The sequence below is a fragment of the Prionailurus viverrinus genome, chromosome A2, assembly GCF_022837055.1.
Source record: "Prionailurus viverrinus isolate Anna chromosome A2, UM_Priviv_1.0, whole genome shotgun sequence".
Taxonomy (NCBI): domain Eukaryota; kingdom Metazoa; phylum Chordata; class Mammalia; order Carnivora; family Felidae; genus Prionailurus; species Prionailurus viverrinus.
The window spans coordinates 152356377-152381844 of NC_062562.1; the positions used below are offsets into that span (position 1 = coordinate 152356377).

Below are 25468 nucleotides of genomic sequence, written 5' to 3' on the forward strand. Positions count from 1 at the left end.
ACCACTAGTTGCTATACAGGTGATAGATCTCTTAATGCAGATACTTGGGATGCTGAGAGGATCTATGCTGGCTTCCAACTCTAAGATATTAATTCTGTTCAAGCGGATGTCCCCATGGGGAGTCACATTGCTTGAAGGCTCTTTATTGATTCACGTGTAGGTGCACTAATTTGAAACATAGAACCGACTCTTTGACATGTCTTTATTGATTTCAAAAGGTAAATTACATGAAGCTCCCTTGTCAGTTCCCAACTACAAAGTAATCATGAACCAGGGCTCTTTAAACATCTAGTTGCCTGGTGGATATTCAGTCAGATGCTATTTCTACCTTCATGTCACCAAGGCTCAAGGCAGATAATCTTCAGTTCAGAATTGATGCTTTTAGGTCTTCTGGTGTCATTCACAATGTGGTGAGTTACTTTTCTTGCTTCTCTATGGTTATCTAGCATTAAAATCCTAAATATCTGAGTCCAATCTAAGTTTTGGCGATGGATTATTCCCTAGATCTATATTACGTGCCATTTGAAGGCTACTGAAGCATCAAATGAGCCAGATTCTTTATTTTTTTATTTTTTTATTTTTTAATTTTAATTTTAATTTTTATATGAAATTTATTGTCAAATTAGTTTCCATACAACACCCAGTGCTTATCCCAAAAGATGCCCTCTTCAATGTCCATCACCTACCCTCTCCTCCCTCCCACCCACCATCAGCCCTCAGTTTGTTCTCAGGTTTTTTTTAAATTTTTTTAACGTTTATTTTTTTATTTTTGAGACAGAGAGAGATAGAGCATGAATGGGGGAGGGTCAGAGAGAGAGAGAGAGACACAGAATCTGAAACAGGCTCCAGGCTCTGAGCTGTCAGCACAGAGCCCGACGTGGGGCTTGAACCCACGAACTGCAAGATCGTGACCTGAGCTGAAGTCGGATGCTTAGCCGACTGAGCCACCCAGGTGCCCCTGTTCTCAGTTTTTAAGAGTCTCTTATGCTTTGGCTCTCTCCCACTCTAACCTCTTTTTTTTTCTTTTTTTTTCCTTCCCCTCCCCCATGGGTTTCTATTAAGTTTCTCAGGATCCACATAAGAGTGAAAACATATGGTATCTGTCTTTCTCTGTATGGCTTATTTCACTTAGCATAACGCTCTCCAGTTCCATCCACATTGCTACAAAAGGCCATATTTCATTCTTTCTCATTGCCACGTAGTACTCCATTGTGTATATAAACCACAATTTCTTTATCCATCCATCAGTTGATAGACATTTAGGCTCTTTCCACAATTTGGCTATTGTTGAGAGTGCTGCTATAAACATTGGGGGTACAAGTGCCCCTATGCATCAGTACTCCTGTATCCCTTGGGTAAATTCCTAGCAGTGCTACTGCTGGGTCATAGGGTAGGTCTATTTTTAATTTTTTGAGGAACCTCCACACGGTTTTCCAGAGCCAGATTCTTTAAACAAGACTTGTTCTTTCAATAGATCAAGCAATGTATGAGTATAACCATTGGAGCATTTGAATGCCAATGGCACTAGATAACTTTAGGTATAAACTCCTATGTCACAATAGAGGCAAATTCAATAAAAGTACAGAAAGTTGTTAAGAAGAGAGAAGTAGCCCTTTGAGGTTGTATAAAACAAGTTTCTCAGGTGTTAGAACAGGCTGGGAAGAATAAAGCTATAATTTGTGACCACAATTTATATTAACCATCATTAGATGTTTGACCTATGTGTCAAGGAACTAAGCATTTTACATTACAATTTTTTTTATGAGGTCTTTTTTTTTAAGTATAATTTGTAGCTGTTAATAACTAAGACAACTGGCAAAGTTGGTTTTCCATCAATGTCCATGTCTCTTAAGCCATATTCTTTCCTCCTAGGATCACCTAGAAAGGTGATCACCTAGGAAGCTCTTAGAAGTGTGATTATCCAGACACTAACCCGGAACAACTAAATCATGAACTTTATAGTGTAGAACCTAGATATCAATAATTCTGAAACTTCCCAGGTGACTCCAACATGCATCTAAGGTTGAGAAATTCTGGTCTAGAAGAAATGCTATATTTTAATTTTTTATTAAAAATTTTTAATTTTTTATTTATTTTTGAGAGCAAGAGAGACAGAGACAGAGTACAAAAGGGGGAGGGGCAGAGAGAGAGGGAGACACAGAATCCAAAGAAGGCTCCAGACTCTGAGCTGTCAGCACAGAGCCCTACGCAGGGCTCAAACTCCCAAACTGTGAGATCATGACCTGAGCCACACAGGTGCCCCTAGAATAAATATTATTAACAAGTAGTTTAAGGAAAGGCTAAATTGATATAATTTTGTTTTTTTTTTTTTTAATTTTTTTTTCAACGTTTTTTATTTATTTTTGGGACAGAGAGAGACAGAGCATGAACGGGGGAGGGGCAGAGAGAGAGGGAGACACAGAATCGGAAACAGGCTCCAGGCTCTGAGCCATCAGCCCAGAGCCTGATGCGGGGCTCGAACTCACGGACCGCGAGATCGTGACCTGGCTGAAGTCGGACGCTTAACCGACTGCGCCACCCAGGCGCCCCTAAATTGATATAATTTTGTCCGCTAATTCTAAGCTTTGAAATAAAAATCAAAGCTAGTTGCTATACCTTTGCAATAAATAAATTTGTTATAGTACAAATGACATCTGTAACTTGGACAGCTCCAGTTTAATCTTAGTATAAGCTAGTTAAAAGGCATCAGAAGCTTTGTTTCTTTAGCCCTCAAAGTTTAGGCTTTAGTAATCACTTCAAAAAAGTTGCTTTCTTGGTGAAAAAGATTACCAACCCAGTAAAAGGTTACAGTTAGCTGTAATGGGAGAAGAGCAATGAATATGAGTAGAATCTCAGATATGCTTTCTTATCTTAGAAATTTCTCTTCCTATCACAGCCTATTCAGGTCTAAGACTCTGAATTTCTAGTTTGAACTTCATTTGCTGTCCTCCTCATTAGATACTGAGCCCCATAATCAACTGGTTGCCTTATGTTGGCTATAGAGTACATCTAGAGTTTTAGTTTAGCTCAGAGAAACTTCAGGTTCAAAGTAACACATAGAATATTTCTAAGTCCTCTTTAACATTGGCCTTTTTACCTTTTGGGATAAATTTAGCTCTGTGTTCATACAAGTATCATAATGACTTTTTTTTTCTCTTAGGAAAGAAAGAAGAAATTTTTCACATTAAATTTTTTTCTCCCCTCTATTCTGTCATGTCTTTCTTTTTCTTTCTTTCTTTCTTTCTTTCTTTCTTTCTTTCTTTCTTTCTTTCTTTCCTTTCTTTCCTTCCCTTGGCATAGTCATTTGGTATAAACCTAGTCTATTTCTTTCTTTAGGGAACTATAATTTGAATCTAATAATATGAAGCTATTAAAGTTTTTTCTTAAACCTTTCATATAGACACTGCTTGCTTTAGGAATTTGACTTCACATAATATAAAATAACCAGTTAAGTGACTAATGTCATTCCCAGGTTCCATTTTTGTTACTATACTTTGCTATCACTTTGGTGAACTTTCTAGATGATTATTGTCAGAGTTGACTGTTCATCTGCTGGAAGTACATTAATGTTTATTGCATTAAGGTTCTAATCCTTTTGCTGTCCTCTTCCAGATTGGCGTCCTCTAGAAAGTAGCATTGACATTTGTAACTATTATGAGACTTGAACTTGTAAGAAGTCCCATCCCTCCCCAAAACTGGCCTGAAGCCTTTGGAAGAAAGGTGAATGAGAAATTGTATTGTGATGAGGAGGAAAGTTTTTCCTTTATCCTTCAAGATTCTTCTGGTTGGTTTAAGAATTTGGGGCGCCTGGGTGGCTCAGTCGGTTAAGCGGCCAACTTCGGCTCAGGTCATGATCTCACGGTCTGTGAGTTCGAGCCCCGCATCGGGCTCTGTGCTGACAGCTCAGAGCCTGGAGCCTGTTTCAGATTCTGTGTCTCCCTCTCTCTGACCCTCCCCCATTCATGCTCTGTCTCTCTCTGTCTCAAAAATAAATAAACGTTAAAAAAAATTAAAAAAAAGAATTAAATTGACATGACTCAAAAATAAATGAACATTAAAACAAACAAACAAATAAATAAAATAACATAAAATAAAGAGGTGCCTGGTGGCTCAGTCCAACTTTGGCTCAGGTGACGACCTCAAAGTTCGTGAGTTTGAGCCCTGCATCAGCACAGAGCTTACTTTAGATCCTCTGTCCCTCTCTCTCTCTGCCCCTTCCCTGCTTACACTATCTCTTCCTCTCAAAATTAAACATTGAAAAAAGGAATTACATTGACATGAAAAAGATAAACAGGAGAAAATCAAATTTAAATATGTACATATAGAGAATACACATAAACATGCGATTCCAAGGACAATCGGGCAGAGTGAGGTATATAGGTCATCCTGAACTAAGGAGAGGTGGGTAGGAGTCTGGGACTTCAAAGGAAAGGAAAGCAATTGACAGGAAAATGAAAAAGAGGACTGTTTGTTAAACAAATGTTTTTTGGACTTTTCAGAAAAAAATGGGACATAAATTGAACTTTGACCAAACAGACCTTACTAGGTTCCTCCCTGTCTGTCATACCTAGGTCATTTTATGTCATAGCTATCTATGGTGATAACTGTCTTCCTGGAGCAGGTCCTGTATCTAAATTATTTTAGGCAGTTAGACAGAAGGTCAGAATTTCTTCCTGGGTCTCTTGGGCTTTGTTTGTTTTCAGCTTGAAATACTCTGCATGCCAAGGTAGCACATCTTGGAACAATTCATTCTGAAGCCCTGTAGTTGCTATTGGCTTTTGGAGTTGGAACCATAATGATTGCCGCTTTCTTTACAACATTATGGTACAGAAGACTGAAGGAATCTGTTTGAAATAGTTTTACCACTATCCTGCAAACCTGATGTATGTGGTCAGTTGCTGTCTGGTTTCCATGTTTGCGTAAGGCTTCTTAAAACCGGAAGAGAAGCCATAACAGATCACAACAGTCCGGGACTATAAGGCAGTCCATCTGTAACTGCACAATAGCTTCAACAATTCACATTTTGGCTACAATGGTAACTTCTTGTCTCCTGGCATCCTATCCCCTTCCCTTCCCCCACCTCAGTCGGTCCTTACATTCGGTCAATTTGTCTTCAGCAGGAGCCCCTGAGTCTTAGTTCTCTCCCCACCCCTCTGCCCACCCTTCAGACATTAGCTCCTTTACCTCTCATCTGTTGCCTGCCAGAAATTCAGGACTGTGTAAGGCTAAGAGAGATTATTGTGGGTGTATCAAAAGATCAAGGTTTTGTACACAAGACATTGTCTTTAAATTGCTTAGACGGGAAGAGATGTGATCTCTGATTCTGGAATCTCATGTTTGGATGGGATTCATTATCTCTCATTTGCACTGCTTTTCTAGGACCCTTTGCGTTGCAACTGGGACCTATGTTTCTCAAAATTCCATGTGTTCACCCAGGGATGGTTATCTACTAGACAGAGGATAGTAAGTTCATGAGGGAAGGAAAGATAGGAAAATAAGAAGTGATAGAAAGCAGGGCATCAGAATCCTCTGAAGAGCTGTTTCTAAATCCCATCTGTATTGGCCGCACCAACACCCAAAGCTATCTCTAAAAAAAACAAAGTTAAAAGGAGCCGTTGGGCCAAAGGCAAAGAGAAACAGTGCTGAAAATGTCTCACATTTAGGGGTGCATTTTGTATTTGAGTTGTAGGGAAGTCTTCATTGCTTTCAAAAATCCTAGTTTTGAGGAGGGAAAATTAAGCTCTGTAACACCTAAGTGCTTTCTTTAGCTAACTATCCTTATCTTTAGGCATTATTATTGGGAGAGAAGAAAATAGGTTTTCCTAACTATGATTTTTTTTGGAGTATAGCATAAATCTGGCTCTGATGATAGCCTTGGTTTATGCCCTCCTGGGGAAAGGAGATAAGCACAGTATCCCCCTTTCTTTTTTTTTTTTTTTTAATTTTTTTTTTTTTCAGCGTTTTTATTTTATTTTTGGGACAGAGAGAAACAGAGCATGAACAGGGAAGGGGCAGAGAGAGAGGGAGACACAGAATCGGAAACAGGCTCCAGGCTCTGAGCCATCAGCCCAGAGCCTGACGCGGGGCTCGAACTCACGGACCGCGAGATCGTGACCTGGCTGAGGTCGGACGCTTAACCGACTGCGCCACCCAGGCGCCCCACAGTATCCCCCTTTCTATAGCACAGCCAAGAACTCACACAGGAATTCTTGAAGAGACAGGGTAGCTGGACATAAGTTTCTTAAACAATCTTGTCAAGAAAATGCAGGAAAGACAAGTTCGTTTGTTTCTGCTGAACAGGGAGAGCCACTTTTAGATGTCTTTTAGTGATCTGTGCGTTATCTAATTTGCATTGACCACTTCTAAGTTTGACACCTCGATGATTTCTCAGAGCAGAACAGTAAGCTCATTTCAATGTAAAAGCACTACTTTTTAGACAAGTTCATCTCTCGATTCAGTCCACAAATAACAGTGGTAGGTCACATGCAAAAGCAGCTTAGTGCGTGGAAATATCAGCTGGGGGATGGGTTATGTGGCCAGAAATGAGAATCAAAAAAGAACCAACAACTAGAGTCAAACAGGTCAGTTCAATTCTCTGATTCTGGCTAGTATTAAAAATAGATTTAAATACTTGTATTTGGGGATGGCTCTCAAACATTAGCAGTTAGAATTGGAAGAGTCATTTGGAGTGCCTTTAAAACTCAGATTGCCAGACCCCGTCACCAGAGTTTGATTTAGGACAGCTGAGGTGAGGCCTGAGAATCTGCATTTCTGACAAGTTCCCAGGTAATGTTCATGTTGCTGCTCTGCAGACCACATTTGGAGACAGTTGGTTTAGAGAGCTACAATTGTAGGGGCCTGGTATTTTCATTTCTTATTTTCATTCCAGTATACTTAATTTTATTATTATTTTTAATTTTATAGGGGCGTGGTCTTAACAAGAACATAGGTCATACCTGGTGAAGAATGCATTTGCTAAAATTTTCTAATTACAGTTGTTGCTATATAGAAAGTATTGCAATACCACATACCTTTACACTCATCTGACATGGGGCTCGATCCCACGGACCATGAGATCACGACCTGAGCTGCAATCGAGAGTCGCATAGTTAACCCACTGAACCATCCAGGCGCACCTCCACTTATCTTTTAATGGAATACTTCATTCTTTTCCCTTTCATAGTAGCTCAGAATTTTCCTAACCACTGGTAGAAAAGTGGGATATGGACGTAACTTCTCATCACCTGTTCTTATTTTCATATACAGGCTGGGGACTTCGGCTTCCTCTGTCTCTGTCCCGATATCTTCCACAGCTATCAATACTGAGGCTCTCTGGCTCCTTCTGGGTTGAAATGAGCTAGCATGGCCCCATAGGTTTCTATTATCTTCTAGTCTCTTGATGATATCTTCCAGAAAATAACTTCTCCACTTGAAACTCTGATATCCTACATTCTCTGAGGGGTTTTGCAGCTAATGGGGGAGAAGTTTCATTAGTGACCCCTTCCAAATGCAATTTCAGGCACTCTCCTATTAGCGTTCCTGATAGAGCTGTATCCTTAAAACTGTTCCTGGCAACTCTACCTCGACATTCCAGTGGTACATCTCTTATTAGTTCAAATACCATGAAACCTGACCTCACACTTAACAACTATCAATGAAAACTAGAGGGGGTGTGTGTAGATAGCATCCCTTATCCCTTTTGAACCCATATCAGGTGAAGGACTCTGCCTTGCTAATTGTATAGATATCATCATTTTCCTATGGAAGGGACCATTACCCAATTAGTCCTTGTGCTAGCAGCAAGATTATAAGCCACAGGATATGGAATATGATTGATTTAAGCCATTTGTGGTAATCAAATTCTTATTTGCCAGTAATTTGACTACGGGAGGACATGTGGCTAATTCTCACTAGTGACATAAGGGAATCTTAGGTCTTTTGGGGATAATTTTCTTCCCTCAGAGAGAAGGTACAAATACAGCTTTTCTCTCCACTCTCTTTGTTTCTACTTTGGATACTCCTCTGTGAAGATATATTGCTTGGAAACACTGCAGCCATCTTGTGACCATGAGGGAAAGGTGAGGTCATTTCAGAGATGCTCCCTCAAAGCCCTGACATGACTGAGCCACTGAATCATCTGGGGGAACTACCTAACTTTGGACTTCTATTTATTTAAGAGAATAACTTTTAGGGGTGCCTTGTGGCTCAGTCGGCTAAGCTCCCAACTCTTGATACTAGCTCAGGTCGTGATCTCATGGTTCTGAGATCAGCTCAGTGCTAACAGTGTGGAGCCTGCTTAGGATTCTCTCTCCCTCTGTCTCTGGCCCTCCTCCACTCTTGCTCTTGCACGCATGCATTCTCTCTCTCTCTCCCAAAATAAATAAACTTAAAATACAAGAAAATAACTTTTACTTAGGTCGCTCTTGTTTGTTTGTTTTTTGAGGAATTGAATTTTAATAAATTCTAACTGGTCACTAATGAAAGGTATATTAGGTCTTTGTTAAATAGCAAAAGCACAGGCCACTTATTTTCCAGGTTTGTTTTAGAGAATGGCCTTTGCTTCCCCGAAGGAGTAAAATTCACCCTTCTGTTTCCATAGGGAAGCAGATGAATGGCTCTTGGCACAAACTCACCAAGGACAGTGAGAAGAGTCTGGTTTTCTTAAGCCCTAATTAGTCTCACCTGGTTCACAGCCACCAACAACATTGCCAAACTGATTTTTTTTTTAATTACCAAGTGCTATGGCAATTATCACAATATTATGACATCGCTAATACAATATAGCCCAGCTAAAACACAGAGCACTCTCTGGAGAGGAAAGCAGAGAAGCTTGTGGTCGAGCTGGTTCTGAACTTTCTGTTCTACCTAGCAGATGAGAGGATGGGGAGGTAGAGGGCAGGTTCAGCATGCTATTCTGTTCCATATCATCAATATGTTGCTGTAGTGCTGAGACACCTGTTAGCTCTGGAGATGCCCCTTCACAGATGCTGTTGCCCAAACAGCCCATGACTCAATGACACTGCGTTGACTGACTTCACTTGATGAAGGGTGAAAATTCTGTAACCAAGGACCATTCTCCCAGCTGGATGAAACTTTGGTTCTGATTAGGCCCTTCAATGCCCTTCCCCTTCCACTTGGCCATGGATCCTAAAATTCTTCTCACTGGGCCTTCTTTTAGGTTTGGATTTTATGTGAAGAAGTTACTGCGTGTGTGCAGGGGGAGTGGGGGGGGGGATTGAAGAATGCTGCTTTTTCTCTTCAGAAGGGAGGTAATTTACTCAGATTAGGACTTTGTGGCCATGCTAATGGACTAAATTCCTTTGGATTAGATGCTTATGTTATGTAGTTGATAGAACCAAGGACAAGTGATATACTCTTAAAAAAAAAAAAGCCTGCAGTATAAGGTACAGGGTGCTATGTAGTTCTTAGGAGATGTAGTATATAGCTGGGGGAAGACAATGTGATCTTCCCCGTGTTATGACAATAATTAGGGACAATACCAGTAGTGGTGAACTACTATTGGGTTCTTTGATCACTGACTCTTAGGCTCCCAAGCTAAGAGCAGTGACAAAGTGCAGGTGACAAAGGTTCCCATACCTTTCCGATCAACAGAATCAATTAGTAATTTTCTTAACCTAGAGATTTATAGGTTCCACCCTGGAGCTACAAAATCAGAATCACAGCATGCTTGGGAAACACTGTTCTTGAGGAATTATTTTTAGGATTTAGCTTCCTTTTTCTGTGATTCTAAACTTTAGATGATAATCCCAAGGAATGCATGATCTAATGTTACCCCTTTATAGGGGACTCTTATTCCAGATGATAATTGGTTAGGTCTGGAATATTGTCTCTCATTCTTATGACTGTACCTCCTTTTTTTCAAAAGACTCTTCAGAGGCAGAAGGGAATGCAGTGGGTGAAGTTAGAACGTGGGAAGGAAAGGCACATTTAGGGAAAGGCGAATAGGTGACTCAGGTTGGTTTCTATTGTTGGGGAGGAAAATGTTTTTTCTATCCTTCAAGATTCTCCTAGCTGGTCTAAGAATGAAATCAATACAAGACAGACTAACAGGGGGGAAATTTTTAATAACGTGCTCACGGAGGCCCAGTAATAAAATTGGGACCAAAGAAATGACCAAGGCAGGCAGGTTTCATACTTTTTAGACAAAGAAACAATAAATCCATGAGGAATTGACAGGACAAAGAAAATTTATGTTTGAGAGTTAAAATTAGTAAGGAATTATAAACAGAATTTGGGCTAGGCCAGTAAATTAATAAAAGGAAAAAAGTTTGTTTATATAATTTCTCGGCCCTGAATTCCCCATCTCTGGTGGTAAGGATGTCTCTTTACCTCCTGGTACAGAGATGGTACTTTTCACATGGGAGATTTCTTTTCTACTTTTTGGAGAAAAAGTATGGTCAGCGTGTTGTTGCACTTGCTGTTTCTTAAGTAAAGGGCACATTTTGTGGTGGCCTGCCCTTGGTGCCCACAATATAAAGTCGTGAGAGGTGATCAGATAGGAAATATACCAGTTTATCAGGCTGTAGACAGCTGTCATTGTGAGGCTGAGGTTTTAACAGCGGGAAATCATGTCGGTGAAGGTTGATAGTATTCAGTCACTTAGGATGATTACTCAGTAGCAATGGGCATTGGTTGGCTAGCAACCTTTCATCACCACAGTCCAGTCTACTTGAATGAGGATGGCAACTGTGATGGTTGAAAGCAAGGAACATGTGGAAGAGTGCCAAGTGAAAGACAATGACTGGCTGTAGGGCGCAAGGGAGAGAAGCATCAAGAAAATGACAACATTTCTAAACCTTGTGCTGTAGGGACAATAGAAGACGGTAACTGAATTGGAAAAGATATTTGATTTGGGAGGGAGAAAAGTGTGGTTTTTAACATTATTGAAGAGATAGTAGCAATCCACAAGTGAACAAGCCAAGTGCCCGACTGAGGTTGTGTGGAAGGAGGTTATACTTGGAAGGCAAGTTTCATTCTGCATTCTTCGAGCTAAGCATGTTGCTGGGTGCATACACGTACATTTGACTTTTGAATGACTCGTAAGACTGAGAAAGAAAAGACCAGTGCTTTTAAGGAGTTTGCCTAATGGGCCTCAACTCTTGTACAAACAAAAATGGTTTTGTTTTGGTTTCATTTTTTTTTTCACCATCACTATATTTAAATATTCTCTGGACCTGATTTCCATGTCCTTTGATGATATTTTATTATAGATTCCACGGCTTCCTAATTGTTTTGATTATTAGAAGAGTCTCCTTTTGGTAATTTTAAAATTCCCAGGAACGAAAATCCAATCTTATGTGATTTAAAAGTAGAGTCTTCAATTCTGATCACACATTCTAATTCTCACCCCTTTGTGACCCCTAAGATGCATGGGAAAGGGTGCAAACTGTCCCTTTACAATTTCTGATCTTTCCCCTTTTCTCTAACTGCTGAGCCCTCAAGACCATGAGATAATCAATGTTGGGCTAGGAGGACAGACAGGTGATAGAAAAAGGAGCTAATGTTTTACCTGGCTGGTGTTTTTTGTAGTTATCTATACAGCTGGCACCCCAAGAGTGGCAGGGATTTGGTGGCCAGCCATTTTTTAGAGGTCTCTCTTTTTAACAGTTTTATTGCATGGAGTATATGCTTTGTGACTGGCTACCATTGTCTATCCCACTCCAGTCCTGTCCAAGCAAATCTAGGTTGGACGAATATCAAACAAAGGACAAGCCTTTGTCCCCTCGTTGTTCACTCTTGCCAACCAACTTCTTTATGAGGTGTGTTTAAGATGTGCTGAGCCTGGCTTCATGCATTTTGTTTTTCTAAATAGCAGAAGCGCACATCAAATGCCCTCTTTTCTTGCTTTGCTTTTGGGCTGCTTAAGAACCTCCTTCCGCCAGAATGCTCCTGGATGGACATAGGCATTAGTCTCTATGACATTCTTTGTCCCTGAGTTTCATTATCCAACATATAGTTCTCATGCTGTGTGGGCTGAGGCCTGTGAGTTTCTGAAGCCCAGTCATCATCTAGCTGGGGAATGAGGCCTCAGTCCTCTTTTCTTACAGACCCCCCCCCCCCATTTTCTTTTTTAAAATGTTTATTTATTTTTGAGAGAGAAACAAAGACAGAGAGAGAGAGCAAGCATGAGCATGGGTGGGGCAAATAGAGGTAGGGAGACACAGAATCTGAAACAGACCCCCCATTAACTCAAAGAATGAGTCTCTTGGAGCCACTCTCACTTGCTTTGAGAAGAAGGAGGAACAGAAACATAGTAAAAGCACTCTCCCCCAAGCCTATGGTTCCTGATTCTTTGACCTCACATTGAATATCTAGTCTTTTCTCTCTATAGGCTGAGAATAGTAGGTGGAGGAGGTTAATCCACATTACAACATATGCTGTGAGGCTATATCTACTATTTTTTTTTTTTTTAGAATGTGGCCATATTAATTGCCTATTGTCCAGAGCTTTAGCTAGAAATCTGAGATAACAGAAAAAGTCCCTCAGCATCCTAGAATGATATAAACCAATATCATTTAGTAGTTCTACTAAGTGCCAGATGCTGTTCCAGGTACCGAGGATCACAGACAAGGTCTTTGTTTTCATTACGTTTGTCCTCTTCTTGGAGAGTAGGGAGAAGCGACAGGAAACAGCAAATGAATAGGAAAATAACAAGTTCATAGCATGTTAACTGTGCAGAGTTAAAACAGGGGATCTATCAGTGACTGGATGATGAATCTGGAGCGGGTGGGGCAGGCAATGAAAGAGAGGACAGAGCTATTAAAGCTGTTCGGTGTTGACATTCACTTGACATGGTGAGGCCCTGGGGATAGTTAGACTCACACAGTAGTACTGGGGTCAGCCAAATACAGCCGAATCAGACCTGCCATGCGTTTGTGCAAATAAGGTTTAATTGGGACACAGTCACACCCATTTGTCAACATATTATCTGTGGTTGTTTTTGTATGGCAACTACAGGGTTGAGCAGATGAGACAGAGATCGTATGGTCTGTGGGCCTAAAATACTGACTCTCTGGTCCTTTACAGAACAAGTTGGTGGATCCCTGATTTGAAACTAAAAGGTGTCATGGAGTAGAGTATACTAAGCATCTGAATAACGTACCGAAGTGGCATTTATTTTTATTCTTTGGTGAATTACCTAGACATATTTCTTCCTCCTGTACATTCAGTCCATCACCGAATCATGGAAGACCTACATGTGGTTGCTTCATACTGATGAGAATCGCTTACCATTTATTGACTGAGCATCTGTTTATTGAATAAGCATGGGGATTCGCTTGGCCTGCTCATCGGACATAGTTAGCTTCTCTCTGTGGTGGAGTATTTGATTTAGATGATCCAGAATCTGCCATAAATATCAGAGCCTTCTCAGAGCCAGGTTTAGATTCTCACTTACGGAGTGTGAGTTTTCCGGCGTTTGTGCCCAGAAATGCCGTCACAGATGTTTAAGCCCATTTCCTGGCATGTTTATTTCCTGCTGTTTGGCTCCTGTGAAATATTTTTAAGTGTTTTTCCTTTTCTAATTTGTGTCCTCTACAAAATGTTTGTCAAATATTGATTCTCTTCCACAATGGGGCTTGAATGCAGCTGATGGCCGTTTTGTTTCACGACTTTGATTCATGCAGCTCTTGGCCACTGCCAAAGTCCTCCTCTGTGTACCAGCTTCATCCAGTGACCTCAGCTCTGCACTGGGAACAGGGTTTGTTTAATGGTCGCAGCTGGGGGACCACACATCCTCTTCCTGATTTTATAAGCTGTGTTGCTATAGAGCTTTTCATCTATGGTCTCAATGCCTTTCCCGGTTCTAACTGAGGTAATACAACAGCCCTGCTCTAGAAGATATAATTATGTTCATTCTTTTGTGCAGACGCAAACAAGGTAAAAGAATTTGTCCAAGTTCATGCAGGGAGTCCTCAATTATCCCCAAAACAAAGCATATGGTGCTACTTTTTTTCTATAAAATATGCAAATGTGATCAGACCTTGTTAAGATCACAATTTTCCATCTCATTCCCTAATTCCACCTACCCTCCTCCCTGTTCCACGTCTCGTTAATGTCTTTTCAGTTTGTATGCACCAGCTTCTCCAGCAGCTTTCTGGATCTTTTCTCCTGATGTGACCCCACTTTCTGTTGTTTATACCAATTCCAGTGCTTTTCATTATTAAAATGTTTCTGCAGGGGGTCCCAGATGCATTCAAATTTGCCATCATGCCATAAATCTGAGCCCTCAGAACCCTATATTTACTGCCATTCTTCAGCTTGACCAGACTCACCTCACAATTTAGCATTGATTTCTCTGGTCTTACTTTCCATCACTGTTCTTTCTTGTCTTTTTTTTCCTCCCCATGCTTGGCCTTCATTTGTGTTCTCTGAAAGCATACGGGTTTCATGGATTTTATGTTTTCCCCTCACTACTTTTCTTCTTCTGATTCATTCCATGATTACCCCTTTCACAACCTACATTTCTTCAAATAGTCCAGAACCTTCCCTATCTCCACATTTCGACATTGGATATTCTATCTCAACCACACAGGGTAAAAGAGAAAGTTTGCCTGGACTTTATCTTCAGAATCATCTTGATTACAACAAAATATTCCACTTACCTATAGGTTATAGTCATTGCTGGGTTTTAAGGAAAGAGAAGAACAGGAAATCTTTTCTCAATGAGTTTTTTGATATTATACTTTGGGAGCTCATACTTAAAGAGATCCAATCTAGCATGAAATGATGGTGTCTGTTGGATAGATCTTGGAAGTTGGAAAAAATATGAGAAAATTTCATTATATACTTTCCAATTAATATGATCTTTCAGTTTAGAAATGAATACCATGAGAAGAATATAAGACTATAGAACTAGCCTCAGGTTCATTTTTAAATATTTCATGTTTTATTTTCTACTAGCTTCCCCCCCCCCTTTCATTCTTCTTCCAACCCGTCAATCCTCTTTCGACACTGCTTGTCATAGTAATCTTTGTAACATTTGAATCTGAATCTGCCATTGCCTTGAAATAGTCCTTCTCTGGCTCATTGCCTAAAGGTCAAGGTTCACACTCTATAGTGGTCGATACAAACTCTTCATAATCTAACTTGTATTATTTTATCTTGCTCTGTTTGGAATGTCCTCTCTGCTTCTCCCTTGCCTTCCTGTCTACTTTCTAATATAGGAAGGAGTATGGACTCACCTGGAAGGATTCAGTAAAAACCTCACATCCTCTATTACTTCTTTTATGACCATCTTCTCTGCTGGAAGAATTGACCATCTTTTCCTTTCTGCTAAAGCACTGGGAATACAGGACTTATGACGAGCCTCTTCACTCATCTAGAGGGAATTGTGCATTATTTAATGGCAAATTTGGAACCAAGTTCTAGACCTCGGGTATAGGCATAGAAATAAATTTTCAGACTCCAACCAAATGCCTGAAATGAACAGAATCATGAACCAAGCCCCATGATGAATTTCAGTGGTATGTGGGATATAGACAGCTATATTATAGGCCAAACTTACTGGTTTATTGTTTCTAATCTAGCAAAATATCTTGAACTGGAACTTAAGTGTTACATCCTTAAGCTACAGCATAAAATACTGTGATATTTAAATTGCATGTTTGTTTCACTCGAGTCCCTTATTCCTCTCTTCATAATGAGCCCAATGACACTACTAATATCATCAGCTTTATTCACTGACACCACATTGCTGCAGTGTTCTGCTTGGAACCTTATCCTAAACAAGGAGCACATGGGAGGCAAATCTTATTTCCTGTGCTGACAATATCTGATGTCTCACACTTAGACACAGTAGTGGCCTGAGACAACTATTGCCGCTTAAATGTTGGGAAAGTTGTCTGCTTTCCCCTATTATACATCTATCACATATGATTTGTAAACTCTTAAGAAAATACAAGTAAAAATAAGAAGAAGAAATATAAATTACCTATGAGTTATTTCCCATCCCCTTTCCCCAAAGCAGGGTCTTATCTTTTGGATAAAATTTCATCTAATACCTTTCTACATATTGTGCTTCTATGGCATTATTCTACACATTGTGCTTCTTTTTCTTAAAATATAAGATATTCATGTATTTTATTTTATTTTTTAAATTTAAATTCAAGTTCGTTAACATACAGTGTAGTCTTGGTTTCAGGGATAGAAACCAGTGATTGATCTCTTACATATGACACCAGTACTCATCACTAAAAGTGCCCTCAATGCCCATCACCCATTCAACCCGTCTCCCCACCACCTCCCCTTGAGCAACCCTGTATTTAAGAGGCTCTTATGATTTGCCTCCCTTTGTGTTTTTATCTTATTTTTCCTTCTCTTCCCCTATGTTCATCTGTTGTGTTTCTTAAATTCCACATAAGAACGAAATCATATGGTGTATATCTTTCTCTGACTTATTTCGCTTAACATAATACACCCTAGTTCATTCCACATTGTTGCAAATGGCAAGATTTCATTTTTTTTGATTTCTGAGTAAATATTTGATTTCTGAGTAATTTTGATTTCTGAGTAATATTCTGAGTAATATTCTGAGTAATATTTTTGATTTCTGAGTAAACCAACACATTTGTTGGTTTCTTGTCTGTCAAGACTTTTTTCGTTACACACACACACACACACACACACACACACACACACATATATATATATATATATATATATATATATATATATATATATATACATATATCATATCTTCTTTGTCCATTCATCAGTCAGTGGACTTTTGGGCTCTTCCCATATTTTGGCTATTGTTGATAGCACTGCTATAAACATTGGGGTACATATGCCCCTTTGACTCAGCATTTTTGTATTCTTTGAATAAATACCTAGTAGTGCAATTGCTGGGTCATAGGGTAGTTCTATTTTTAATTTTTTGAGGAACGTCCATCCTATTTTCCAGAGTGGCTGCCCCAGTTTGCATTCCCATCAACTGTGCAAAAGGGTTCCCCTTTTCTCTGCATCCTCACCAACATCTGTTATTTCCTGAGTTGTTAATTTTAGCCATTCTGACAACTGTGAGGTGGTATCTCATTGTGGTTTTATTTTTTTTTTTTAATTTTTTTAATGTTTTTATTTCTTTTTGAGACAGAGACAGAGAATGAGCAGGGGAGGGGCAGAGAGAGAGGGAGACACAGAATCCGAAGCAGGCTCCGGGCTCTGAGCTGTCAGCACAGAGCCCGACATGAGGCTCAGACTCACGGATTGTGAGATCATGACCTGAGCCAAAGTCGGACGCTTAACCGACTAAGCCACCCAGGCGCCCCTCTCATTGTGGTTTTAATTTGTATTTCCCTGATGATGAGTGATGTTGAGCATCTTCTCATGTGTCTGCTAGCCATCTAGATGTCTTCTTTGGAAAACTGTCTATCCATGTCATCTGCCCATTTCTTCACTGGATTATTTTTCGAGTGTTGAGTTTGGTAATTTCCCTATAGGTTTTGGAAACTAACCATTTATCTGATATGTCTTTCACAAATATCTTCTCCTATTCTGTCTGTTGCCTTTTAATTTTGTTGATTGTTTCCTTTTCTGTGCAGCAGCTTTTTATCTTGGAGAGATCCCAATAGTGCATTTTTGTTTTTATTTCCCCTTGCCTTCAGAGACATGTCAAGTAAGAAGTTGCTGTGGCCAAGGTAAAGAGGTTGCAGCCTGTTTTCTCCTGTAGGATTTCGATGGTTTCCTGTCTCCCATTTAGGTCTTCCGTCTATTTTGAATTTATGTTTATGTATGGTGTGAGAACGTGGTCCAGTTTCATTCTTCTGCATGTCGCTGTCTAGTTTTCCCAGCACCATTTGCTGAAGAGACTGTCATTTTTCCATTTGATACTCTTTCCAGCTTTGTTGAAGATTAGCTGGCCATACATTAATGGGTCCAATTCTGGGTTCTCTGTTCTATTCTCTATTCTCTATTCTCTATTCTCTATTCTCTATTCTCTATTCTCTATTCTATCTATTCCATTGATCTATGTGTCTGTTTTTTGTATCATTAATGTCTTGATGACTACAGCTTTGCAATACAGCTTGAAGTCTGGAAGTATGATGTCTCCAGCTTTGGTTTTCTTTCTCAACAATACTTTGGCTATTCATGTATTTTAGGTCCACTTTTTCAATTCACATTCAAAGACTTGAAACTAGAAGGAACCGACAAGGTGATCCCATTCTGAATGTCTCATTTACTTACTGAGAAACTGAGACTACACAAATGTTACACACCTAATAAAGCAGAGAGCCAGAGCTTAGACTTTGATGTCTCCATATAAAACCAAATTCTGCTCTAAAATTGAAACACATTTTAAAAACTCAGTTATTGTTTATATTATTCATTTTGGGTTATTTTAGCTTTAGTGGTGGCATGACATAATTAAAGAAATAACTTTACATAAATAGAAGTCTAATATTTTGTCTCCAGTGCACATTAGATTTTATTAGCTTTAGTCATGTCATACATTCATAAAATCTGGCCAAATATCTAGAGGAATATAAAGTCAAAATGTATCCTGCTTGGGAAGAAAGGTCTTAGTATCTATCATTTCAACAAATTGCTTAGTTTATTGTACTAGGGGGAAAAAAGGAAAAAGAATCCTCTATTGTGATGCTACACATTTCAAAACAAAATCCAAAGGGATTTCGAGGGCAAGAAATCAATCCTCTCAGAATAACATCAATGTTAGTCAATATCATTAATTGTATTTCATTGTTTTTAGAGTTCTGACAGTAGTCACTCATCATCTTTAGGTCAAGGAGTGACAAGAGAATAATGCAGGATGCTGGAACAGACATAGACAAAGTATACCCGTGGGCTACAAGTTCCGGATGTTCTTCTGTAAATTAGAAACCTAAATCTACAGAGTAGAGTTTCCACTTACACCTACTGCAATGTAAGCCTTTTATTTCCACTCAAAAACTTTAAAAGTAATGCCTACAATTTACTTGCCATGTTCTTTATCTTGATTCTTCCCTTCCCCATCATTTATGCTTAGGTGTGTATATATAGAAGCTTTCTCCTTTCTCATCACCCATCTGCTTCTGGCTGAGCTCAAACTAGGTAACAACCGCCTGTCTGTGATCAAATGTTACACCCCAAACCACACATCATGACAACAGTGAACGCGTCAGGCAGGAGGAGGGAAAGGTGGCTAATTTTAAAGAATGGAAGCTGTGATTTGGACACAAATAGGAAATAGTAATAATCCCTGAAGTACCTGCCATTTAGAATGAGAGGGGAAAAAAGCCAAACAAGCAGGGTGGTTATGATAAAATCCAGGTCTTTATAAGGAATCAATATCATTCCTTTTATGACATCACATCACAAAGCTGTCCAGTGTGTATGTGCACATTTCCAGGGAGAGATGACCTCTGATACTTTTGGTAAACAAACCTGAAAGTTGAAAGTTTTCTGTGGTTTCTGGCTTTGGGCTGCCTGTAATCCTTTTCCATTGGGCCTAAAGGGGAGGAACTACTCATTTTATACGACAACACTTCTATCCTCTGCATAGACCTATCAGGCCCCCGCCCCACCCAGGCCTCTCTGCTCTAAGATAAGCATGATTTTACTTCATACTTTTCTGATGGGCAGGTCTCTTAGACTTCCTAGTCATATAGTTAATTCTAGAACCTTTCCAATATGGTCAACTACCTTTAGTGGAGAAGATATAGGTGTGGTCTGACAGAGAGTGGACTGGGACTGACACGTTGCCTTGTCCTGGTTGGTACACAGCTATGAATTCACAGCAATATTCACTTTCTTTTTGGTAGACTCACATGATTGACTTCCTGTAAGCTTACTGTCTATTCTATTATCTCATATTCCTGTGTTGTTTCCAAAATCTATTATGTTAACTTAGAATTGTATCAAAGTGACTTTTCTTACATAGAGTTCTATTAATTTCCATTTTGATAGATTTTATGAATCATTGCATTTTATTAAAGATATATTTGGATTGAAAAATGAAAATATCGGATGCTCTCAGGGGACAGAAGGGAATACTTGGCCGTGGACATCTTGACGATCTGGTTTCTTGTGGCCATTTGCGGAGACGATGTGAATTTCTGCTGGTTTTCATCAGGGTGTCCAAAATAGGATATTTAACTAAGGGCCACGATCTATGAAGACTTTAGGATTTTCTGATCTATTTCTCAGATGTTTAACTGTAGTTTTACCAGACATTTTTTAAAAACATATTTTACTTGGGTGCCTGTGTGGTTCAGTCGGTTAAGTGTCTGACTCTTGAGTTTTGGTTCAGGTCATGATCTCACAGTTGTGAGATCAAGCCCCAAGTCATTCTCAGCGCTGAGTGTGGAGGCTGCTTAAGATTCTTTCTCTCTCTCTCTCCCTCTGCCCTTCCCATGCTCGTTCTCTCTCTCTTTCTCTCTCTCAGAAAAATGAAAAAAACAAAAAAGACAAGATATATTTTTACTGTGAACAGTTTTACATATATACAAAAGCAAAGAGAATAATACAATAAATTCAACATACCCCTCTTTGACAATTCATTTGAATTCAACTATTAGCAATACCTGGCCAATATCTTGTTTAATCTGTACCTCTACTTACTCTGTCCGTATTATTTTTGAGTCAATCTCAGAAATCATATTTTATTTCTAAATATTTTATTATATATTTTAAATGGTAAGGTCTCTTTGTTCTAACAAAACCACCATATCAATGTCATAACTGAAAAAGCATTACCAATAATTCCTTAGTATCCTTAGATATTAAGGCAGTGTTGATATTTCCAGAATTATCTTTCACATGTTTTTTCTTTGCATTGCTTTTCTTTCTTTCTTTCTTTCTTTCTTTCTTTCTTTCTTTCTTTCTTTCTTTCTTTCTTTCCCTTTTCCCCCATTTTGTTTGTTTGAATCAGTATATATATCACAACTGGTTTGTTGGTTTCTTGTCTGTCAAGACTTTTTTCGTTATATATATATATCCATCCTATAGATTTTACCACAGTGTGAATTTTTGACTGAATCTACGTGGTATCACTTAATATGTTTTGTGTGTTTCTCTGTTCTTTGAATTTCCTGTAATTCATAGTTAGATCTATAAACGCAATTAAATTCATGTTCCTATTTATTTGTTTACTTTTGCAAGACTACTTCATAGGTGGTATTGTTCTGTGTTCTTCCATTAGGAGGTATACGATATTTGGTTGCCTCTCTTTCTGGAACACTAGTAGCCCTTGAAAACCATTGCATAAACCCATTAGCCCACTAGAGGTTGTATGATGTCTGTCATTCATTTGCATTTATTGGCCATAATTTATATAAAAGGAAACATTCCTTCTTCAACAATTATGTTACCATGTTGTGCAGATTTCGTAATAAAATCAGGGTAAACAGTCACCTCACTTTATATATATGAGATAATGAAGCAGTTCTCTAGCATCTCCCAGAAGTGACCAGCGGAATTTGTGTGTTGTGTTTAGTATCTGTATGCCCTTGTGGTCTTAAATGTATTGAATGTGTTTCCATTTATTATACTTATTGCCTTTATTGGTCTTTAAATTGTCCCTTTTTTGACCTGTAGGCATTTAGTTTAGACTCTTACTCTTTTTCAAAGGACTCTATTGGTCTCTGGTAATATCATTACTTTCTGCTCTCCCAGGGCCATGTTTTTATCCAGAATGTTGAAGGAGTTGTAAACAGAGACCAATATCTCCGATGGGTCCAAAGATCAGAGTATCTTTATTGAAAGAACAAGAGGAGGCACTTTCATGGCCAAGTGAGTCTAGAGTTTGCTTTCTAAAGCAAATAAAGAGTTTAATTAAAACCAAGAAAGATGGGGTACCTGGGTGGCTCAGTCAGTTAAGCGTCCAACTTAGGCTCAGGTCATGATCAGTTTGTGAGTTCAAGCCCCTCATTGGGCTCTGCGCTGACAGTGTGGAGCCTGCTTGGGATTCTCTCTCTCTCTCTCTCTCTCTCTCTCTCTCTCTCTCTCTCTCTCTGAAAATAAGTAAAATTTAAAAAAAAAAAGTTAACTATGGTTTAATGCTTGGTTTCATATTCAAAGATGAAGCATGGAGTTGCCCTGATAGACTTTATCTGGATGCTTAACCAACTGATCAACCCACATGACCCCAAAATAACACTTTAAAATTAGACATTTGTTTCTGTTTTCAGGGACCCTAGGTTCAATGTCCATAATAGTGCCCAAATCACGTAATCACAGAGGCAAGTATGTACGTAAATTATGATCAAAATACCATCTCACATTTGTGTAATGTTTCAAACTTCTTACAGTGCTTTAACATACATTGTCTCCATTTGATTGAAGTCTTTATAACAGATGTTTAAGGGGAAGAATAAACTCAAGGATTATACTAGTAGGTTGTTACTTTCTGGGGAAATCTAAGGGATGTTGTTTCTCTGTGGCAAAATATGTGAAATAGTAGACCAAAACCTTCTGACTTCATTCTGGTAGTTTTGGTGTTACAGTATGGAAAAACATGAAGTTAGTTAGGGTTATAAAAATAGAGTAACAAATTTCCCTCTCAGTATATATGATTTTTATAATGTTCATACTTAGGAACCCAGTTGGATACACCAAAGATTTTCATCACACGATAGAGGTCAACATGGTGACTTCACCTGTTGCTTTAATAGGATTAAATGTTTTCCTCCCTTATATTTCATTTATCTCACTTAAAATATATATATTTTCATATTCTTTAAGAAGTCAGAGTACTGACTATCTCCAACCATTTCAGTGACATGTCTGGAAATTACAGGAATGTCTTTCTGAAATCTATTTGCCAAGAGCTACACTTCTGGGCTTGAAGAAACTAAAGAGAAATTTGTAGTTAGCTTCACCTTTACTATGGGACTGATCACTGCCTTATTTTCTGTTATGGTTACAATAGTTGTGTTCTTTGTCTCTACCACAAGATTGTGATTTCATGGCTTGGTCAAGAGATAATCAATTATGGAATGAGATGCAGGCATCTCCTTTTCAAAAAAGGAACAGAACAATGTACAGGGTCTAGAACCAACTTCTGCTAGGATTTAGGAATCTGAAAGCGTCTCTCACTGTCTTGGTAGCCATGGCTGATATGGCTCATTTCATTAAAGGGGCTGTACTTCTCTTCCTGCCTTACCACACTACCAGATGCTATTGTTCTGACCATCAATGATTTTTTTGAGTAAGTAGAGTGTCATTTATTTCTGAAAAATTACCAGAAGTAATTCTAAATTCCAAGACCATTGGCCAGTTGCTAGCATCTCCATTTCTTAGCATCACTAAGCTGGACAAGGCAGGGTCAGTTCTCCTTCTTGTTATTGTTACCCTCACTACACAGGTGATAAGGAAAACTTTGCTTTCCAGATCTTCTTTTCAAAAAGAATTCCTGATCAAAGAATTTTCCATTAAACAGATGAGACTATTGACCTTAACTGAAAGATCTAATATTGACATGCTACCTCTAAGTATCTAAATCTTAATGGCCTCTGCCTACAAAGCCCTTTCATACAGCTTTCATCTTCAAATGTAAATAAACTGTAAGCTTTAGAATCTGCTAAGGTGTCCTAATTACAAGTACTTGCTTTTATGGCTGCCTTTAGCAACGTATTTGACATTACTTTCTCTTATTTGAATGCTGGTAATTTCAGCAACTCCAACACTGTAGAGCCTTAGAGTATATCTAGTTTTTGGCTAATTGTTGGCACTTGTTAATTGATTAATGAGGTCAATGAGTTATCCAGTATCCTTTACTTTTCCAACCACTGACGCTTACAATGATGATGCATTTCAGGTCTAGAGCACCCTCAAGGTCCATCAAGGACTGCTGAGAGAAAAGTAAGCCTCTACCCTTCAGCGACAGTTTTTAGGAACTTGCCATTTCTCTGATTAATTTACATATATTTTTTCTAAGTCTCTGCTTTGCAGTCCTCTTTCCAGTTTTAAGTGAATATTTTCTCTTTGCTCTAGCTCTCTGTATATGCTACTGTGGATTTCACAGAGCTAGTTTCCCACTCCAAGTTCTGTGTAAAGTAAACATTGTATGCTAATCAAGCTTTACTTAGATAAAGAAGAACCTCAGCCCACCCTGAGATATGATGGAATTAGATTAACAGTGTCCACTATATTCTCTTTTAACTTCTCATTAAAATAATAATGACAAATGAAAGGATATTCAATTATATTTGGAAATTATGGACAACAACCAACAACTTTACTGTAGGAAAGAATTTCTACTGTTGGTTACATGGATCAGTTTATATGCAAAAATTACAATTAGTTGATTAGGTTAATCTAATTATCAGTTTAGCCAACAAAAGATTGTATATACCTGGCTTAAAAAGTGAAACCCAACACCAAGCAGCCTCTTGGTAGAAATTTAGTAATTGTCTTCTGAGCTCATTCAGGTCATGTTTTCTCTTTATACCCTGTATACTATTTATTATCTCATTGGAAATGCTATTTCTGTACTTAGAAAATACAATTCCTGGTATAAAATAGGACATGAGTGGGGGTAAATAAGCAGTTGGGAACCATACACAATGATGTAGACTCTCCCTAGAAACCTTATGCTGATGAAGGAGCTATCAGAGAATGGGAGAGACCTGAAAAAAAGGACTTGTTTCGGGAATATATAATATATGATCAAGAAGAACTATAATTAATTAAATGTCTTTCAAATAAAAATCCTTAGCATAGTTGGATAACCATGAGATTTAAAGACAGATGAATGGATAAATGGTGCAGGGATTGTGGTAAGAATTTTTGCAGCTAACATGGAACAGTCACTTGAATATTAGGGAAAGTCATACTTATTTGAAATATACTTCCATAAATCAAGAAACAAAAAAAAAATAGAATGTGTCTTCTTTGTAATCCCATAAAATTTCAGGAAGCTCAAACATACATTTGAAAGTCCTTAAGTTGGTAATTGATAATTTTTAAATTTTTTATTTTATTTTATTATTTTACTTTTTAAAATATATTTCTTTTTTTAAATGTCTATTTTTTCAATTTTATTTTATTTTTATTATTGTTTAAATAACTTATTGTCAAGTTAGCTAACATACAGTTTATACAGCGTATAACATACAGTGTAGTTTTGACTACAGGAGTAGATTCCCATGATTCATCACTTACATACGATACACAGTGCTCATCCCAGTAAGTGCCCTCCTCAATGCCCATCTCCCATTTTCCCTGCAATCCAACTCCCCACCCTCCATCAACCCTCAGTTTGCTCTCTGTATTTAAGAGTCTCTTATGGTTTGCCTCCCTCTCTATTTTGTAACTTATTTTTCCTTCCCTTCCCCTGTGGTCTTTGGTTAACTTTCTCAAATTCTACATATGAGTTAAAACATGTGATATTTGAGGATTTCCAAATTTTTTTCTTGTGATTGATTTCAAGTTCCATAGTGTTGTGATCCAAAAGTATACATGGTATTATCTTAATCCTTTTATATTTGTCGAAGGCTCTTTTGTGACCCAG

The 25468-nt window shown here is 38.5% G+C and overlaps 1 protein-coding gene across 1 annotated transcript in view; it reads right to left on the bottom strand.

The window, feature by feature from the left end:
• The window catches only part of LOC125154000 (protein Shroom3-like), a 70097-nt gene that overhangs the window by 14749 nt on the left and 29880 nt on the right, over positions 1-25468 (bottom strand). The window contains 1 exon segment of the mRNA XM_047837596.1: positions 15204-15340. Coding sequence (XP_047693552.1) covers positions 15204-15340 — 137 coding nt within the window.